Here is a 21117-nt window from a genome sequence, read left to right on the forward strand (position 1 = left end):
TTACTATCAAGGTTTTCCCATTCATCATCTTTCATGGTAGATTTTCGTTCCTCAAGAGCCTTAATCTCGCCTTGCTTGGTTAATAGGCTAACCATCTTAACCTTCCATAATTCAAAATTATTTTTACCTGAGTTCTTCTCAATATCAAACTTGTCGTTTCCCATTATTACTAATCCTATAGATTCAGATCTGTGCCCCAACGATCTCTCTGATACCACTTGTTGGGGATTTGTGCTGCGGAATCACACAGATCTAGATCTAAGATAGCAATTCAATAGTAACAAGCAATCACAGAAAAATACAAAGTTTTAACGTAGAAAACCCTTGCAGGAAAAAACCACGGCACAAAGCGACAGAGATCCACTATGAAATAGAAATTACAAGAGAGAGGACTTACCTGATTCGAATAGCCTCGAATCCCACCATTGCTACACCCTTTGATAACCTTAGAACCCTTTAGAATGCTTTAGAATTATTTTCCATCATCTAAAAAAGCCCTAGTGACACATATTTATAATTTAGGCAACTTCCCTTTCGCACACTTGCAAAAAGCGACACAGAAATCTGCAGTCTGCATCAAATTCGGAAACAAATTTGCGTAACTACGACTGGTCGAAGGATAGCCACGACTGGTCGAGGGACCCCCTCGACCAGTCGTGACATCCCCTCGACCAGTCGAGCATCCCGGACACCAAAAAATTGAGCTCGTTGGACTTTGAGTCGTGTAATGCTCGACTAGTCGAGCCGCTCCCACGACCGGTCGTGCAAGAGCCACGACCGGTCGTGCAACCCAAAACTCTGAAAATTGAAGGCTTTTCTGACAACACCATCCATTTCCCTAGGCATTGCTTAGAATATTAAATCATTATTGGCTTAATTGTTTGTAGTATCATCAATATAGACCATTCATTTAGGCATGGAATAGATGGCTAGGATCATTCTACGACAGTGATTTTTTCGGAGCAGGGGCAATCGGGGGGGGCGGTCCACATGAAGGATGGTCTGGATCAATGATTAGGCCAGTTTTTTTGTGACCAATGTTGAACATACATATTCACAACTAACAAATGGACGGTTAATATCATTGAAAAAAAAATTTGTGTTTGTCCAATGACAAGCATCAAGGGTGGAACAAATGATGAATGTTATAGATCATTGATCCAACTGTTAGTAGTATGACTGATATGGGCCAGCCATTTCCCTGACCATTGAATCAATGATCAGGATCTTCCAAGAAAAGTAATTTTTATAATGATGGACAATCAAAAGTAGGATCCACATAATGGTTGGTCTAGATCAATAATTAGACCTGGATGAAGGGAAAAATCAAACTGCTGAATGGACGGTTAAGATCACTGACAAAAGTGATTTTTAACTCTCATGATGAAATCTAGATAAATGACCGGACCATTTATAATATGAATAAATATGAACCATCCATTTTCCATGAGGATCACTGGACAAAAGTGAGTTCTAAGAGGTATGGTCAATCAAAAGTAGGACCCACACGATGGATTTGTTGCTCAGTGAAACCATAGTCACCGCTCATTAGGTTTGATGTCAAATAAACATTACAGTGGGCCTAGGATATTTTTAATGGTGAAGATTTCAATATTACTATTGTTTTCATGTGCTGTAGTCCACTTGAGATTTAGATCTACCTCATTTTTGGGATTAAGCCCTAAAACGATATGAAAAAACGGATAGACGGCATAGATAAAATACATACATTATGGTGGGGCCAAGAGAGCACCGACCACTAGCCAAACTGCATCATATTCAAACACAGTAACTAATTCCCTCCCATTACAATGCTTGGATATTGCGGTATCTGATTCCTGAAACATATAGGCCATCTTTGTGTCCTCAATCCAAACAAAAATATTCACATGTAATACGTGTGAGAATATTCACTCTCATACAATCGTGTGCATTCACTGCCGTCGGTATCATGCGTGTGAGGCATCTTACCATGACATGGCAAAAAGTTTGTAATATTATTCACTCATTAGGAGGGCTACATGCCATATATTAAGTTATGCCATTGGGTGCCTATTTATGGTGAAAGTGTGACCAGTAGGCCATCTTCATATTGCAACTCACCTTTCTGGGTGGCTTGAATGGTGAAGCCAGATCTTCTGCTTGTCACACATAGAAAATTTTTTTTTTTTTTTGCAATTTAATTGGGCCACATCATCATTGGCGCATCTAACCTAGTAGTGTATCTCCATATTTCAATCCACTCTTTTAGGTGGCTTGGATGACCTGCAAGCGATGAAGCCGGATTTTCTCCATGCCACAAATAAAAAATTCTTGTTTTTTACAATTTGATTGGGCCACATCATCACCACTGCATCTAAGGTAGATGTGTGTCTTCATATTGCGACCCACTCTTTTGGGTAGCTTGGATGGCCTGCAAGTAATGAAGCCCGATTTTCTGCTTGCCACAAATGAAAAATTCATGTTTTTTGTAATTTAATTGAACCACATCATCACCACTGCATCTAACTTACCATTGTATCTTCATATTGCAACCCATCTTTTTGGGTGGCTTGGATGTCCTGAAAATGATGAAGCCCGATTTTCTGCATGCCACGAATAGAAAATTCATGTTTTTTGTATTCTGATTGGACCACATCATCACCATTGTATTTAACGTTTGTAGTGTTGACAATATCAGTGATGATGTGGACCACTTATATATATATATAGCTCGACCTCACGAGTCTATCACATGAGGTCGAGCTGTGTGGGCCCCACTGTGATGCATTTCGAACATCTACCCCATTAGTCAGATGCACTATTCCATCGTGGGCCTGGGTCTCAAAAATCAAGTCAATCCGTGACTTTAGTGGTAAAGTCACGGATTGACTTGATTTTTGAGACCCAGGCCCACGATGGAATAGTGCATCTGACTAATGGGGTAAATGTTCGAAACGCATCACGGTAGGGCCCACATAGCTCGACCTCATGCGACGGACTTGTGAGGTGGAGCGCATAGTGTGTGTGTGTGTATATTTGTGAAAAGCAAAAGATCCAAATCATCGAATGATATATCGGTGAGAAAATTCACATGCAATGACACTCTGGTAACATTAGATAATGAGATTAAATCGGAAACCATATCCACCAGCCATTTGACACTCACCAATGGACCCAGACCGTCCAATGGTCCAAATGGCTTACAACGGAATCAGCACAAAATAAAAACTATACTTGTAAGCAACTAACTGAGTCGACTCGACTCGACTCGACGAGATTTTGAGTGTCGTAACTCAATTGAGTCACCCTTCCATTGTCGTCACTTATTTTCTTTATATATAACTACTAAGAAGTACGGCGGACATCTCCACCGTTCAAATTCAAGTACGGTGGTGGTGGAGGTGGTGACCTGCCTTCCCATTGGAAGAAGAAGACGGCTTTCTCGACACCGCAAGGTGCACTCCCGGATCCTTATGAGTGCACGAGCTGCCGTAGATAATCGAGTTATTCACGCTCTGCACATTGCTATTCACGAAAGCCGCCATTGGAGGAGTAGCTGTAGCTTTCTCATCTTTCTCCATCTTACTACCATGCTTCCCTCCAGACTCATTTCCACTGTCAGCATCAATGGGTGTGTTTCCATTGTTCTTTTTCTGTTGAAGATGGCCATTGTTATGGCTGTGGACGATGATAGGCTTCTTGTTTGATGAAGAAGGAGAACCCAATTCCATGAAAGCTCCTTTGTTCTCGCCAGCTAGCGTTATCACCCTCATCATCCCCGCCTCTCCAGAGGGAGAGTGAGGAACTGACCTTGCAGTAACTCCGCCGATCTTTTTCAGCAGTTCATCTTTTCCTTGTGTGGATATTGGTTTCTTCTCGTATTCTTGCACGAGAACAGTTTTCTGCTCTGCTTCTTCATCCTTCGTGAGCGGCTTCAGCTGAGCTGGTGGTAACTGGATTGGAGGAGGAGCTTGAAAGGTGGTTCTGGGAGAAGGCTGTGTTGAGGCGGAGGAAGGCTTCACAACCTTCCTGGGAGAAGGTTGAGGGGTGGTGGAGACGGAGGCTTTAGTAGAAGGTGCTGATGGTCTTGGAGAAGCCGGCGTGGAAGAAGTATACCTTGCTGTAACAGTAGCAGGTGCAGGAGCAGGCGGTGGCGGTGACCGTGGCTGTGGTTGAGTTGAAGTAGGAGCAAGAGTCGGTGAACGAATTGGAATTGGCTCAGGAAGCTGTGGTTGAATTACAGTAGCAGACTGTGGCTGAGTTGTAGTTGGAGGCTGTGGCTGTGGTTGAGTTGCACTACGAAGCTGTGGCTGTGGTCGAATTGTAGGAGAAGGTGGTGGTTGTGGCTGTGGTTGAATTGTAGGAGGAGGTTGTGGTTGTGGTTGTGGTTGAATTGTAGGAGGAGGCTGTGGCTGTGGCTGTGGCTGTGGCTGTGGCTGTGGCTGTGGGCGTGGTTGAAGTGTAGGAGAAGGTTGTGGCTGTGGCTGTGGGCGTGGTTGAAGTGTAGGAGAAGGTGGGGGCTGTGGTTGAGTTGTAGGCGGAGGTTGGGGTTGTGGGGGAGCTAGACGGAAGGTAGGAGCTCTGAGTAAGGGTCTGAGCTGGAGTGGGGCTGGAGCTGGAGGGGCTTGAACCGTTGGTTGAGGCGGTGGTAGGGGTTGAGTTGCTGCAAACCGGAACCTGGGCCGAGCGGTGGCCGTGGGTTGGGTTTCCATGATTAATGAAAAGAAAGATACAAGAAGGATGCTTGATTGGCTGACGTGGTATGGAGGTTGGGCTATTTGTAGTTGAAAAAAGGGAGGGAGAGGTATCGACTCAAATCTCGGCTTGCATTTGGATGAACGTAAAAGAAGAAAAGTGAAAAAGGGTGGGGTATCTGATTCATGACCGAGACAGGAGGCAATCGACGTTGGAAGATTGGTATCTGAGGCAGCTGGCTCGTTGTTGCTGCATGCGTATCATCTGTCTATCGCTGGCAGATTATTAAATGGAATGGGTTCGTACCCGGAATTCTATACAATAGATGTTGGTTTGTGGGGCCCACCATGATGTATATGTATAATCAAATCCTTCTATCAGGTTCTATACCAGGTTCTATACTCGATTTTATGGCATGGGTCGAAAAAATCAGAGATATCTACAACTCATGTGAGCCACACTATAGGGAACAATGGTTCTGCGGCAATGTTTACTTGTGGGCCTCCCATGTTGTATATGTAAAATCCACTCCATCCATCAAGTTCTATTTTTGTTTATAGGACTTGGGTCTAAAAATTTGAGTGAGATCTACTACTCAGGCGGTACACAATGCAGTGAATAATGGGAATTGGACGCCATCCGTAGGTTTGTTTGTGGGGCCACCATGGTGCATACCTTTCATCGAACCTGTTAATCAGGTGTAACTCACTGGGAGCGAATGAAAATTCTGACCTGAATATCATCCATGCTACCTCTTGAGAAGTTAGAGGTTTTATGAGCAGTTCTACATTTTTTACATTGGTGGGGTCCATCAGTTTGTTTATCAGGCTAATATTTTTTTAATAAACAGTTCAAATAATGGTTCTCACCTGATAGACGGAAGGGATTTACATGTTAAACATATCATAGTGTGTCAATTCCCATCCTCGAAGCTTAGGATTTGAGATTTTGTAAACAATTCCCATCCTTCCTTTCTGTCATAGTGTCTCAAGAAATTCCTTCGATCGACAGGAAGCCAGGTGGGGCCCACTGTGATGTTTCCATCTATACCGTTCATAAGGTCCCTTCCTATTGGGATAAACCGAAAACACAAAAATATTAACCTGATTTAAAACTTGACGTGAACATGATGAGGATAACTACTCCGAATCCACGGAGCTTCTTTGGACTCCTCATAGAGACTTTTCGATTCCACGAGGAAATAATGCAGAAAAATAGAAATAAATGTCAAGAAATTCGAAATTGATTAATTGATGACTAAAAACAAGTTCACACCCCTTTAAATAGGGGTGTCAAGCAATGGGAAAGAAATCGGAATCAAACTACAACTAAAATTCATAGAATCCGCGACTTACTATAAACTTATTATTTACAGACAGTCGTGATATCTACTAGTGCGCAAGGTTTTCGGCCAAAAATAGTAAGTGTCCTATTTGGCTTCACCAAACTGTTCCCCTAATTATTCTAAGCTCTTTTCACATTGGACGCAACTCCTAAAGCCCAACGGATGAAGAGTTATAATCAAACTAAAACTTACAAAACGAAATTAAAGCAGGGAAACGACCGTCGATCGAGAGGTTTTTCGCAATTCTGGGCTGCACAACCCGGCATAGCGGGGTTGGTTGGCTAAAATAGCATGTTCTACCCCAAAATTATATATTTTACATGAGGTAATTCATTCCAAATTGCGAGATATGCCCGATCTAAGGTCTGACGGTCCGGATCACTTCTGTCATCGATCGGGCCTTTTCTGATCCATCTTGGCCATGAAACTGTCTGCGACCCGCTCTACATCAAAACTTCTGTGGCCCATGAATGTTTCAATGGTGGAAATTCAATCTTGACTGTTTACTGTTGTGTGGCGCACTTGTTTTGAATCTGCCTCCATTATGTTGGAACATGATATGCAAAAACGGACGAACCGGGTGGATTCATCACAGGGATTACGGTGTGCCCCACCTAAGTTACTGCCGTAGGACGTTCCTGCCAACAGGCTGTCGCAGGCAATTGGCGTCCGTTGCTGTATCTTCCGACTTTTCGTTGGAATTCTTCCTGCTGACTTTACTTGGGGTGAGTGTCATTCCTTCTGTAGTATCGCGAGGGATGATACGCAGGCACAGCAAGTTAAAGTAAGCAAGCACATTTAGGATCCAGATCTCCTAATTGCTATAATTAGAGAAATCATGTTTCCCCGTATCGTGAGTGGTTCATGTTAACATTGATATTGTCATCAATGCTACATTAAATGTAATGTATGGTGATGTGACCTAATTAAATTGCAATAAGTGAAATTTTTTTTCTGATTATGGCAAACAGAAAATTTGGATTCCTGTGCTCAATGTAGTAGTGATGACTATATTAAAGATGACATAGACTAATCACAATAAGGAGGAAATCTATGCTTGCGGCAAGTTGTAATGACCAGGAAAATTTCGTGCAAAGACTCGAGTACCACCTCAAATTCCTTAGAAGTTAATGTGGGTTAATTAGCGTTAAACTCGATTGCTTGTGAAATTAGCACCAATCACATTAAATTTGATCTGCAGGACTCAAAACCTGTAGAATCGTTAACGCTATGTTACCCTGAAATCTAGGATTCAACGTTAAATCCAGTTGCTCTCGGGAGTATTTGAAAACTTTGTATCGGACCTGGACCGCGCGTCGAAAGTCCGATAGCGACGATCTTAGACAATTTTGATCATCTTGTTGGGCTTGACCATCACCTCAAAAATCAAGACCAGATGATGTCTTGGGTCGATTTGCTTGAGTCTGGAGTAAAGAGTGTGAGAAAGCTGAGAAATTAAATATATATTTATGAAATCTGAGTCGTGTCGCTTGCGTGCCGATTCTAAGCTTTCTGACCATTGGATTCTAACCCAATTTCACCCTCGGATCAGGGAAGATAGCTCAGGCATGTCATAGTGCTTGTGGACCTGATCGAGTTTTGGTGACCGTTGAATTGAGATTAGTCCGCCACGGCTGATCTGTAAATCCGATCGGTACAAAAACTCAGACTGACCTAAATCCATGGTCAGTGAGCTTAAATCCGACCGCACGTGGAGAAAGGACCAACAGAAATGCTCCGTTGGATTGAAATAGACCTGATTTGGTTATAACCTAAATATTCCTTGGCGCTGGGGCTATTTTCATCCATGTTAGGCCTATATAAAGACCTTAAAACCCTCACTCTCAATTCCATACGAATTTTCTAACCCTAGCTAAAAGAGAGAGAGGAAAAGAGAGAGAAAGTGAGAGAGAAGTTGGTAAATCATCTTGAGATTCTTCCTTATTACTCTGTATCCCTAAACCATCACTTCTGAATCGTTATTCCGGCGATTCTAAGTTCATTCTTGGGTAAGTTAATCAAACCCTAATCTGTTTTAGAGCTTAGAATAGTGTAAGTGTTGATGTAGCTCATTTCTATTCATGCCTTGGGTTTTCTAGTCGCCATTGACGAAAACTTATCGTTTGAATCAGATCTATGCGCTTTTTCTGGTTTAAGGTGCGAACTATATTCGTATAGGTTATGGTTTTCAAGGCTTTCAATGTCGGTTAATGGTTTATTATTGTTGTGGATGAAATTTCACATGCCAAATGCAATGTTTATATTGCGTTCCTGCTATATATAAGATATATTGAGATTTGTGTATTCCTTGTATATGTAGAAAGTATCGTATACATATGAAATACGAACATGTGTTTGCCATGATTAATTGTCGTGTACTGGTGCTAGTTGTATGTGTATCAACTCCTTGGCGAAAGGAATTGTCCAAATGTGTGTTATCACCAACATACGTCATGTATGTTGGGATATGTAGTCTAAGTGTTTGTAGAAATGTCTGAATGATCTAGTGTGTAATATATTATCCTATTTATGGACGTTGAGAAGAGATTCTCAACTACCCTATTGATGTGTATGATTTCCTACATGCAATTTACATTTTTTGTTATTTAACTTCAAGCACTACTTATGTGTAAATCCATGTTAAGTTGATATTCATCAAATGCTTCCATATTGTATGATTAGAATTGTTGTTCCATTACTGTTCTAAATTGTTAATATGAATATTTGTTATAATTGAATGTGTTTGGGACTATGAAATAGTCCAGGAAATCGGTAACAAACCTTGAGTTCGTGACCGAGGTCGTTTTCGCCACGTAGGACATGTTTGACGAACCCGAGTCGTATTAGGGTTGTCGGCAATGGTTTGGCCACACGGAGTGTTCGCGCACTCTATGCCATTCAACTCAACGTGCGCTCGTGCTAGTCGAGTTCGTCAAGTAACCCGATTATCCCGGTGGATGTACACCATATATGGACGCTATTGCTTGAATCTAGGGTACCAGACTTACCAATATAATTCCGTTAACCATTGTACCTTGATTGCTAAGACTCATGAGCCGGGCATGGTGGTATGGGACACCGTGGTCGAGCTGTCGGCCTACGCTAGGGTGACGAGCCTCCCCGTAGTGACCAGTGAGCACACCAGACTCGTGAGCCGATTATAGTGGTATGGGACACTATATTCGTGCTGTCGGCCTACATTGATTGGTGACGAGCCCTTTGTAGTGACCTCGAGCATACCTTGATACTCCATTGAAGCGACGAGCCTTAGGGTAGTAACTAAAGTATGATAGGCATGCATTGATTGGTGACGAGCCCTTTACAGCGACCTAAAATCATATGATCATATGAGATTGTCTAGGACTGACGACCCTAGAATGGATCACTGTTTAAAAATTGATATGAGGAAGGTACCTTAGCTTCCCAATCCTACTGTATGAAAAAGACTAATTACAACTTGGTAATCATGTTCATGCACCGCATTGCATGTGCGTTGGAGTCGTTGGCACTGCGGGAGGTTGTCATGCGTACCGTAAGATGAAGACGCTGAAGGAGTGCAGGCGAGAGCATGCATCATTTCTACATACATCCTTGCATTAACAAGAGTAATTAGGACGTGTTTGATTGTATTGCCTTATCAATACTGCTTGATTGATTTGATAACATGTTAACTTTTACTGTATAGTTCCACTGAGTTGATCACTCACTCCCACATTCTGGGATGGTGTTTCAACACCAACCAGACTCTGTCTTAGATGCAGATGATGACGTGATCCGGAGGCCGATCAGGAGTATGAGGATAACGAGGATGCATTTTCTTTTATGCAGTTCTCAGGTGGGTTCATGTGAGTCATGTCCTGATATACGGGGATTCTGAGTTTTCTTTAGAGTAGATGATTTCATTTTGATACTTATATTTTGAAAACAGCACTTGTAATTATGATCTGGCAGAGTATACATATTTCAAGGACTTACACATGTACACATATGTTTCTTTAAGTCTTCCGCTTGCGACTTTCACTTATCCCTGAATTATGTCTGCAGTTTGGCTTAATCTATTCCATGTTTTATGCACTCATACAGACAACATACATCCATCATTAAATATGTTGTATAAGTGATGTTTTGAAACTTGGGAGCTGAGTTATGCTCGACCCCTGAATTTCAGGGCGTTACACAAGTAGAGGATCCCATCCAAATTATGGTTATAATGAGTTTAGATGCATCATGCACTAAATAGGATCGACTACAGATTAGCTAGAAGAATAGTCTTGGTAGGACCGGTGAGACCCATTGTAATGTATGTGTTTTATCCGTACCATTTATCTATTTTGATCGATTATTTTTTGACACGAGCTCAAAAAAGAGGAAAATCCAAGGTTAGCTCAAGTAGACCACACCAAATAAAGAAGACATGACGATGACTTCCATCGTTAAAACTTTCCTAAGACGTACCATGATGTTTATCTGTTATCTAACTTTTTCAAAAGGTTGATAGATCAAGATGAAGGAAAACTAGAAATATTAGCTCGATCAAGTCATTCATTCCGCGTATCTTCTTGGGGTGTGATCTACTTGAGACTTTGATCTGCCTCTCTTTTGTGCTCATGCCCTAAAATAATGGGTCAAAATGTATAGACAGTGGGAATCAAACACATAATTTGTGGTGGGCCCTATAGAACGCTTGTCTACATCTCTTGCTAGGGAGTCAACAAGATGTGGCCCTTAATATGAGGCCCACCTTGATGTATGTATTCTATATCCACACCATCCATCCATTGTTTCATATCATTTTAGGGCATGAGCCAAAAATGAAACAGATCCAAATCTTAGGTAGCCCACAATATAAGAAATAGTGATGATTGAACGATCCACCATTAAAAACTTCCTAGGCCCCACCATAATGCTTCCCTAATGTTAATTTATGCTATCCAACATGTTCATAAGATCCCACGGGTTTTGATGAAGGGAAAAAAATAAGTGTTTGCTTGATCCAAAACTTTTGTAGCCAACAAGAATTTTTGAATGGTTTCCTACCCAATGGTCCACCTGAGATTTGGATCTGTTTCGATTTTCGAATCATATTTATTTGGGTTTTGGAATCATTTTCTTCTCTTTTTTCTTCAATTTTGGAATCATATTTAGGATAATTGCCTAAAATGATTCGGCAGAATGGATGGACGACATGGATATAGAATACATACATCAAAGTGGGTCCCATGGTAAGGGCCGCACCGTTTATGGTGAGCCCAGGATTCATCTAATCCAATTGGTCCTGGGAGTAATACCCTATACGCCTCTGATAGGCCAGGGTCTGCTCATCTGATAGATGAGTTGGATGGCATATACATATGATATTGGTGAGCCCCACTTAACTTGGCCGTACGGGAGCTTCATATACTTTTGAAAGTAGATGGTTATTCTCAGGACCCACGCAAAGAGAACGTGAGCCTCTGACCCGGTCAGATGAGGTGGACCACTTCATTCGCCCATCAGACCTGCCAGACCACTTTTAAAAGGTTGTCAGGTTGAGTATGTCTAGCAGGCCAATGAAATGGTACTAGAACTCTATTACCATGGCATTTGGAAACTGACTGGACACACTGACGCTAGCCACTTGCTAATGGAGGTTGTTCTGTGGGCCCCACCATGATGTTCTCATTTTATCCATTCCGTTCATTTATTTTTATTTTTATTTTTTTTTCAGATCAATTTAGTGCATGAGCCCAATAATAGGCCAGGTCCAAATCTCGAGTTGACGATATCATAGGAAATGATGGTGATTGAACGTCCATCATTAGAAACGTCTTTGGGCTACAAAGGTTTTGGATGAAGTTGAATTTTGTGTTTTCCCTTTATTTATGTCTATGACCTTATCAAGGATGAACAGTAGACATTAAGAAATTTTTAATGGTAGGCGTCCAATCACCATGTTTTCCTCACATGATTCGTCCACCTAAGATGTGGATGTGCCTCATTTCTTAGATCATGCCCTTAAATAAGATCCAAAATGGATGGATTGTATGGATAGAACACACATGATGGTGGGACCCACAGCCCCATCCACTAGCTACTGAAAATGTTAGTATATAATAGGCATTTAACATCTATAACCAGACTTGATAGAGCCCACTATAATATTTTTGTTTTATCCACATTGTCTATCCATTTTGGCAGCTTATTTTAGCACATCAACCCAATATTTAAGCATATATCCAAAGCTCAAGTGGGCCGCACCATAGGAAATAGTGAGGATTGAATGCTTAAGGGTACACAAGTTTTGGACAAGACTAATATTTGCATTTTCCGTCCACAACCTATTGAATAGATTGGATGACTTATAAACATTACGCCGAGCCTTAGAAAGGTTTCAATGGTTGACCTAATTACACAATTATTTCTTGTGTCGTGTGGTGTACTTGAGTTTTATATATATATATATATATATATATATATATATATATATATATATATTCTCCAATGCCATACTTGTGTCCTAAAATGAGGGGGAAAAATGAATGAACGGCCGACAGAACACACACACCACGGATATTGGTGGTGTTTGGGTCACTACCAGATGGGACCATCCATCTTGGGGGCCCAATCGCAGGTTAATATCACGCGGAGAATCAAAGAAAGAAAAGCGCCTGTGTCGGCTGAATTCAATGGCCTGTCTCTTTTAAAAGTTAAAACGATTTGAAATGCAGTATCAGCTGGCCCCACGTGACCTTTTACATGTGTCACACGTGCCAACATGGAAAATATGTGGGACATCTGATCCGTGCACTGGGAGCTCCTCAGTGTGATGATGACGTGATACAAACTTCAGGCCCATCCGCTCATTTTCCAGACCACAGGACTGCATTGAATGAGGACCGTTTGCACTTTCTTCTGAAACCGTCCATTTTTTCCATACGGCGATGGTCCGTTTAATGAGTTGCATGGCCTGATTTCCCATCAGATCATCTGAACGAAACCCGCATCGTATTGGATTGAGGGACACTTCTTGAATTGTTGAAGCGAAGAAATCCAATGGTCCAATTTCAACAAACAATGTCCACAAATCAGTAGTTATGATTGTTCATTCAACCTGATTTTGGGTTTGTAACTTAGAAACAGTGGTTTCCACAATTTAATCGGTTTAATTTCAGATCATTTATGTGACCTATGCAATTTCCAAGTGCCTGCGTATCAAGCTTCATACGGTGCCAGTGTATTATATATCCATCGGGTGAGATGGATGCGGCAGCAAAGTAAATGCTATGTATGGTAATTAGCATATATTCGAGCTGATATGCGGCCGTGGTAAAGTTCATTGGGTATCTAAACCATGCATCGAGTGATATGCTTCATTTTCATCGTACATTATAAAGAAAGGATAAATCCGAAAATCATGTGGACCACATCATAAGAATAACTGAAAATAAAATTAGGCCTTAAACCTCAAAATTCATGTAGCGTGGCCCGCCTGACTAATGGGTGGTGACTCCGACACCATGGTAGGCAGTAGCATCCTGACATTGTCGTGATTGAATGGTCCTTTGTGGGCCCCACCATGATGTACGTATTTCATCCTCACTGTATATCCATTTTTTCAAATCAATACGAGGCATGAGCCCAAAAATGAGATCGATCCAAATTTCAGATGGACTACGCTATAGGAAACAGTAGTGATTGAACGCTGGATATTTGAAACTTCTTAGGGGTGATGAAAGTTTTGGACCAAGCTGAAATTTGTGTTTTCTCTTCATCAAGGTCCATACGACCTTATCAACAAATTGGATTGGAAAACAATCAAACATTACAACGAACCCCAGAGAGTATTTAGTGGTAAGCGTCCAATCATCAGTGTTTTTCTGTGATGTGGTCCACTTGAGATTTAGATGTACTTCTTGTTTGAGATCATGCCCAAAAATAATTATCCAAAATGAATGGACAACATGGATAAGATGCATGTAGAATCACCATGCAAGCTGCATCTAATACCACTAATTTTCCTGTCATTGTGAAACTTGTTGTAATGCATCTGTTTTACCAATGCCACCCATTCATTTTGGCAGCTCATTTTCATGCATGAGCTTAAAATTGAAGCATATCCAAAGCTCAAGTGGGCCACGCCATAGAAATTAGTGAGGACTGATTGCCTATAATTGAAAACTTCCCATGGGTATAAAACTTTTAAATTGAGTTGATATTTGTATTTTCCCTTCCCCTAGTCAATATAACCTTATGAATTAGTTGAATTATAAGGTTTCAATTATGGCATTATTATCTCCATTATTCCTTGCGTTCTGATCCACCGAGCTTTAGATTTACTTTCATTTGAAACCCTTTCAACGCTGAGATCATGGGTTCAAGTGATGTAGATTTCATGGCTTTCAACGCTGAGGTCACGGGTTCAAGTGTTCACTGTAGCGTGTGAGTGCCCATCCGTCTAAGTGGGCCCAACCAAAGTTAATTTCAATGACTTGTCTCTTTCAAAGAAAAACGTCTGGGCTGAATTCAGTCTTTCAAAAGTTAAAGGCTATTATTTTTTTATTTATTATTTAACTTGTTAGTACACCTACTGTCAGTTCACACTTCACTGTTAGCCACCCCTAAGGAAATCGACAGGGACCTCAGTATTGGAACGAGTTATCTTTCACTCATTCTACCACTTAAGCTATGGGTCTGGGTGTAAGCTAAAGGCTATTTGCTCCACATTACCCTTTGCATGTGCCACACGTGCCAACATGGCACATACGTGGGACATCTGATCCATGCATGAGTCCATCGGTGTGATTATGACGTAATACAAAATTCAAGCCCATCTGCTCATCTGTTAGACCACAGGCCTGCATTGAATGTGGATTGTTGGAAATTTCTTCTAAACCGTCCATTTTTTCCATACGCGGATGACCTGGACTGATATCCCATCTTATCATCCTTACGGAGGGTCCACCTTATGCACGGCTCAGATGTTCTAGAGACGTGCTAGGTGTTACCCATGCGTGTCGCGTGTGGAGCCAACAGACGTTGAAATCGGCTGGTGCTATGAGGTTAGAATATCATAAGGTGCTGCTGCATCCCAAATTGCGCAGTCCTGTAAGTTCAGACAAGTGGGCCCGGTTTTCTGATGATCCTGATCGTTGATATGCCGGGCCCGATCATGGAACAGGATTTCCCTAGTAATCTTCCAGATCGGGAAAAAATTATGACGTTGGGGAAAAGGGATAAAGATTGGATGGATAGGATGCTCTAATCTCTATGAATTTTGATCCATTTACCGTATGAAATATCGTACGATCAGATCAACCGTATGGATCACCAAATCGTGGACCCCATCTATGAGCATGCTGCATCAGGACAGTATTCATATTCTGTCGTGTTGCATCAGGATAGTGTTCTTCTCCTCGAAGTTAATAGACGTCCCATCCAAACTTGAGTTCACGTAAAGAATTGTTTGATACTCGGTAGAGTGTGACGGACGATACGCATGCACAAGGAAATTTCTTAGAAATGACTTATTTTGAATATAAATAATTCAATTAAACTGAAAAAATTATGTTTCGGAGCATAGATTTATCATGAACCAAAGATTATACTTATTTGATTATTTGGATATTGGATTTATGGACATTTATTGGACGGTTAGAAATGAAAATTATCCAAAAGTCTTGTTTCCAGAATCGACCGTCCACGAATCAGTGGCTAGGATTTTTCGAACAATATAATCCTGGTACTACAAGCTAGAGTTCGCGGTTACACAATTTAGCCGTTTTAACTTGAGCTATAATATGACACGTGTAAAAGTTGGAAGTGCCTGAGTATAGGAGTCTTACGTAACCCGAGTATCGTATAACTTCTCAATTCTCATTCTCGGCATTGCGTCAGAACGCTGTTTGGTTGTCAAAGCATCTTTGCTTTAATGGTAGAGAAAAAGTTAGATACTCCGGCAGAGTGTGTTGGATGATACGCAGGCGCTTAAAATTATTTAGAAATTGCATACTAGGAATACAATAATTCAAATTAAACTGCCCAAATTATGAGTGTTAGTTTGTTTGTCTCAAGACCCAAAAATTATGCTTACCTGATAATATGATAATCGGATTGGTGGACAAATATCAGACGGTTAAAAATAAAGAACATTCAACGGTCCCATTTCACCGAATAAGTGTCCATGAATCAAAGGTTAGGATTAATAAACCAATTTTATTTTAAACTATTGAATCAGGGACTGTGAGCTCCACAATTTAATCGGTTTCTTTGAGCTAATGTATGACACGGATATAACTTATGAGTGACTGTCTATGAAGCCTCGTACACAACCGGAGTATCAAATAACTCCCTTTTACGGAAACCAGCAAAGACACGCGCTCCTAACACGTGCGAGCGCCGACGTATAAGTACCGTTGTTCCGAATAATTTATATATTTGGAGATGCTCATATCCAACCGGTTGGACCATAATCTCTGTCCAGCAGTCAGATAATTTCCATTCTTTCATGTTTGTGCAAAATCCAACCCATCCAAATGGTTGGAATTTCCATTAGAATGTTTTTTTCTGAAACATTAGATTGATCCACAGATAAAATGGGCCACACATATATTTTTTATTCTGTTAGTATTTTATCCATCGTTTTTATGTTGTGGGCCATGTAGTGAGTTAATCATGATAATTTTAACATTGGATTATCCTCATGGTGAGCACAACCTATCAGATGGGATATTCTATTATAATCAATTACATATCACGATGGATACGCATGAATTTAGATTTGAAATTTCAAGATCTTGTGTACTTCCCAAGTGCTGGAAATGGAAGTGCCTTCATCAATCAAATCCTGCCAGCATGAAGGTTGTCAAATTTTCACAAAGTAAACTTCAAATGAGAATGACTATGAACGAAGCACATCGATACAGATTGTACAGTGGTTGTCATTACTATACCGTGTACGGATGCAATATGGAACGATGACTTTGGATATAAAAATTAAAGAATTTTTTCCTCTTTTTTTTTGTGGGGCTCTTTTATATTAAAAAGGTCTCATTGAAACGTAAGAATCTTGACAAAATACATTGAAGTTGTTCGTAACGATGATATATTACAGATGGTGACAAGAACGATGAGCGAACATAATACAGAACCAAGTAACGGTGGATTTCTATCTAAAAGTTCAGGTGTTTGTGTATTTTCCACTTGTGTTAGATATGGGAATCCCATTCATACATAAAACATCTTTACTTTGAAAATCAGCCCATAAGTAAACAGTGCATCTCCCAAACGTAAGAGTTCTTTTTGGATGTAGCATTGAATTGGGTGTTAGTATCTACATGATTTAATTCGTAAGTATATGATGCTTTCGTTGACAATTGCTTAGGTTATTATTATAATATATGGTAGAAAAGGGGGACCATCATAGGAGATGCAAAATTCTAAGTTTCTTAGTTGTTAGGTGAGAGAGAGACCATTACAAAGAGATCGGATTCGATGTTTCACTAAGGTACTAGTTGCTTGTTGTGGTTGTGCATGTACATGAGAGAGACGTGTCATGTAGATGCATGTGTCTATGTGAGAGAGAGAACCCTACGCAAGAAGAGAGACAAATTCCATGTTTCACTAGTGTGTTTGCGAATATGAAAGAGAAGACTCATGAGGAAACGACAAATTTCTATGCTTCACTAAATGTGTGTTAGAGATGAATGACGGCCTCGATGGGTGGGCCCGCAAGATTTGACTGTCTATATAATCTTGGAACCTTCACACAAAGTTGAAGATAGACTATATGCATTAAGAGGTATTACATTAGATTGTTAAGAAACAGGTACGATTGACAGATTAGGTATAAACTCGTATCCTTCTTTTCTCTCTCTGGGAACTTTCGTTTTAGAATATTTTGTTGAATTATTGTGTTGAAAATAGTAAACAGAATATCCAAAAATAGAAATTAAAATAAGCAAAAATGAAAGAAGGAAGCTTTATTGTTTTAAGTCAAGGCGTGACTGAGTAACTCAACTTGAAACCAATTAAGTAACCACCTGAGCCAGTTAAAGGTCAATTAAGTCCACTCTAATCGATCCTTGTGACAATCCATTCACCAAATAACCCAACTCAAATTAGTTTCATTCACATTTTCTTAAGCATTGCACATCATCTATTTTCCTCTCAACCCTCCTACTTTAGTAACCTATCTGAGTGTATGCTTTGCAGCTTGCTTGAGTCCCGGATCCTACCCATAAAAAACTTGGTTTGATAAGATTTCTTATTTTTTTACCATTGTAAATCAAACCTTGCATTCGCATCACTCTTACATCTCATATATCTATGCATCTTGCCTAATCATGCTAGTCAATTCAAGTGTATGTTCCACGGCTTACCGGTTTCTTGGATCCTCCCTATCAAAAACTCGAATGGACTAGAGCTTTACCAATTCTTCATATATGGGAGTTTAGCTAAAAAGTTTCTCCGGCCCAATTTCTCTCCCAAATTAGGCATTGTACTACCGCATTGCAAACCATCCATTCCATTACACCATTCGAACGTAAGAACTAACCAAATACCTTATATTTTGCCGAGTTATGTGAAGTAGATATCATACGTTAATACCGGCAGAGATGCCTAGCACCTTCCTTCTCTGTCACCAATAATCCCTTACCTAAGATTCTAGATGCAAATCATGAGTCATTTGGACAAGAGAATCCTCCATATTTTCTAGTTTATAAATTTTAAAGAGAATAGCCAACGGGAGAAATACGAGTAATTGGCTAGTGGGGAGTCCAAGTCAGAGATACATAATACTCAAGTCATAACTATACAAGAAAGTCGTAATCCAACATCCACAATCTTCTATTGAATTTTAATTGCAAATTTAAAATTCAATTTCAAACCGTAGAGAGATAGTGGAAAGTTCAAAGGTAATCTCGTGTAATACCCACCCACTAATGGTTGCCCACAAGTAGGCCTCATTGGCCCATATCTAATAAACGAGATGTGAGATGGTGAGTAAGAGGAGGGTGAATGGCTGTGCATGTGGGTTGCCCTTGTGGATGCATGTACATGTGTATACCTTGCTCTTGTCCCAACAGTGGACTCACAAGTAGGGTCTTCAAATAAGGTTCTTACTCTTGCCTCTATCCTACTCTTGCCCCGGTGGTAGACTCACAAGAGTTTCAACACTCGATCAAGGGTTCGAGTACCCATAGGCAGTGAAATCCGACTACTGCATAAGTGTGTGGATGTGTGTAAAAGAAAAAAATAAAGTCTTAAAATAGTAGTTGAGTCAAAGAAAAAAATAAGGTCCTAAAATAGGAGTTGAGTCCTAAGGGTGTTGGACACACTCCTATGTATTTTATCCACGCCACCCATTCATTTTACCATATCTTTTTAGGACATGAACACCAGCAGTGGTAATAATGACACCCGCAGTTGAAACCTTTATACTGCCCTAATTTTTTATTTGCCATCCAGACCTGCTTATAAGGTCACATAAGCATGGATGAAGAAAAAACACAAATATCAGCTTGATTAAAACTTCCACCGCTCCCAAGAAATTATTAATGGTGGGTATTCAATCTCCTCTGTGTGGTCTGTTTAAGCCTTGTCTATTTTATAGACTCATGCCCCAAAATAATCTAGCAAAATAGATGGATGAATGGCATGGATAAAATACATACATCATGGCGGGCATGATCACATAGCCCCTGCCTGGACAAAGTCCATCCAGGCAGGGAGTGGACGCAAATCCGTGTTCTTTTCAACGTGGGTTCCATACATATGCTCGCATACGCACGATATAGTGCCATTGGGTGGATGCGTCACTGTTAGAAATTGAAGCACAGCTGTTTGAAGGCCCCAACTCCACATGACTTGTCCAAACACCTCCCCTATTTATACTTGCACCCTTTCTTAAAACAAAACCAGAAGTGATCATATACCGTCGACTGTACGGTACACTTGATGCACACGTGTCATGCATGCGTGAAAGTGAGAAAGTGGGACCCCCCAAAAATGAGGTCAATCCAACCTTCAAGTGGGCCATTCCATGAAAATGAAGGAAGCGTATGTACCACACACCACCGATGTAGCTGGTGTGTTGGCATCACCAAATTCTGTGGGTCTCATCGTTAGGTATGAGTTATATCCAAACTGTCCGTCTACTTGATGAGCTAGCTTATAATAAGGCTTGAGACCAAAAATAAGACAGATCTAAAATCAGGTGGATCACACTGTAAAAAATAGTGAGGATTGAACGCCTGCCATTGAAACCTTTATTGGGTAAGAGAAATTTTGTATCAATATGATATTTTTTTTTCTCTTCGGTCCATCTGACTTCATAAACAGATTAGATGGAAGTTAAACATTATGGTGGGCCATATGAATGTTTTAAGGGTGAGAATCATTGTCCCCACTGCTATTTGTAGTGTGGTCCACTTGAGCCTTAAAATTTTATCATTTTTGGATCAAGATCTAAAATGATTTCTCCAAGTAGATGAACTGTATTGATAAGATAATAAATACATCAGCCATATAACTTTGATCTCCTTTGAACCCTTCGTACAACTTGGAGATCGAGAAGCATCCGTGCTAGTCTACATGTACCCACACTAGCTAGGTTGGTGGTGTGTACAATTCACTTCCCAGATTTGGAAGTTAGATTGCATTGTCTGTGTTTTGAGATGACCCATTTTTATGATGGGGTGCACCTTTTAGCTTGAGTATGATATCAAGATGACCTAGAGTCGTTTATATAAAAGCCCCACTCTTTGGGACCAATTATGTTTCATACGTGAAATCCACCCATTTTTATGACCCTTGATTTTTCTTTTTCTATGTATAAATAAGATCAGCCCAAAAGTCATATGTGCCACACCAATGGGTGAAAGGCAAAATGGCGCCTATATCTTCTACGTTCACACGCCCATGTGAGTTTTGGATCAAGCTGGTTTTGGTATCTTCCGTTAATCCCGGTGAATAAGACCAGCTGAATGGGTTTGATGAAAGATACACACCATGGTAGCCCCCCACACAAAAACTTATGGTTGGTATTCTGTTCCCATTGTTCCCTGTGGTGTGGACCATCTTAATTGTAGATCTAGCTGATTTTTGGCCCCAAAGCT

The 21117-nt window shown here is 40.5% G+C and overlaps 1 protein-coding gene across 1 annotated transcript; it reads right to left on the bottom strand.

The window, feature by feature from the left end:
- Positions 1–3362: 3362 nt before the first annotated feature.
- LOC131251886 (vegetative cell wall protein gp1-like) lies at positions 3363–4694 on the bottom strand. The gene has a single exon (XM_058252880.1). The coding sequence runs from the start codon at positions 4692–4694 to the stop codon at positions 3363–3365; it is 1332 nt and encodes a 443-aa protein (XP_058108863.1).
- Positions 4695–21117: the final 16423 nt, after the last annotated feature.

The sequence above is a fragment of the Magnolia sinica genome, chromosome 7, assembly GCF_029962835.1.
Source record: "Magnolia sinica isolate HGM2019 chromosome 7, MsV1, whole genome shotgun sequence".
NCBI classification, from domain to species: Eukaryota; Viridiplantae; Streptophyta; class Magnoliopsida; order Magnoliales; family Magnoliaceae; genus Magnolia; species Magnolia sinica.

Bases quoted from the DNA above. Each gene is read 5' to 3' on its own strand.
- LOC131251886 (XM_058252880.1), bottom strand. From the start codon at position 4,694: ATGGAAACCCAACCCACGGCCACCGCTCGGCCCAGGTTCCGGTTTGCA.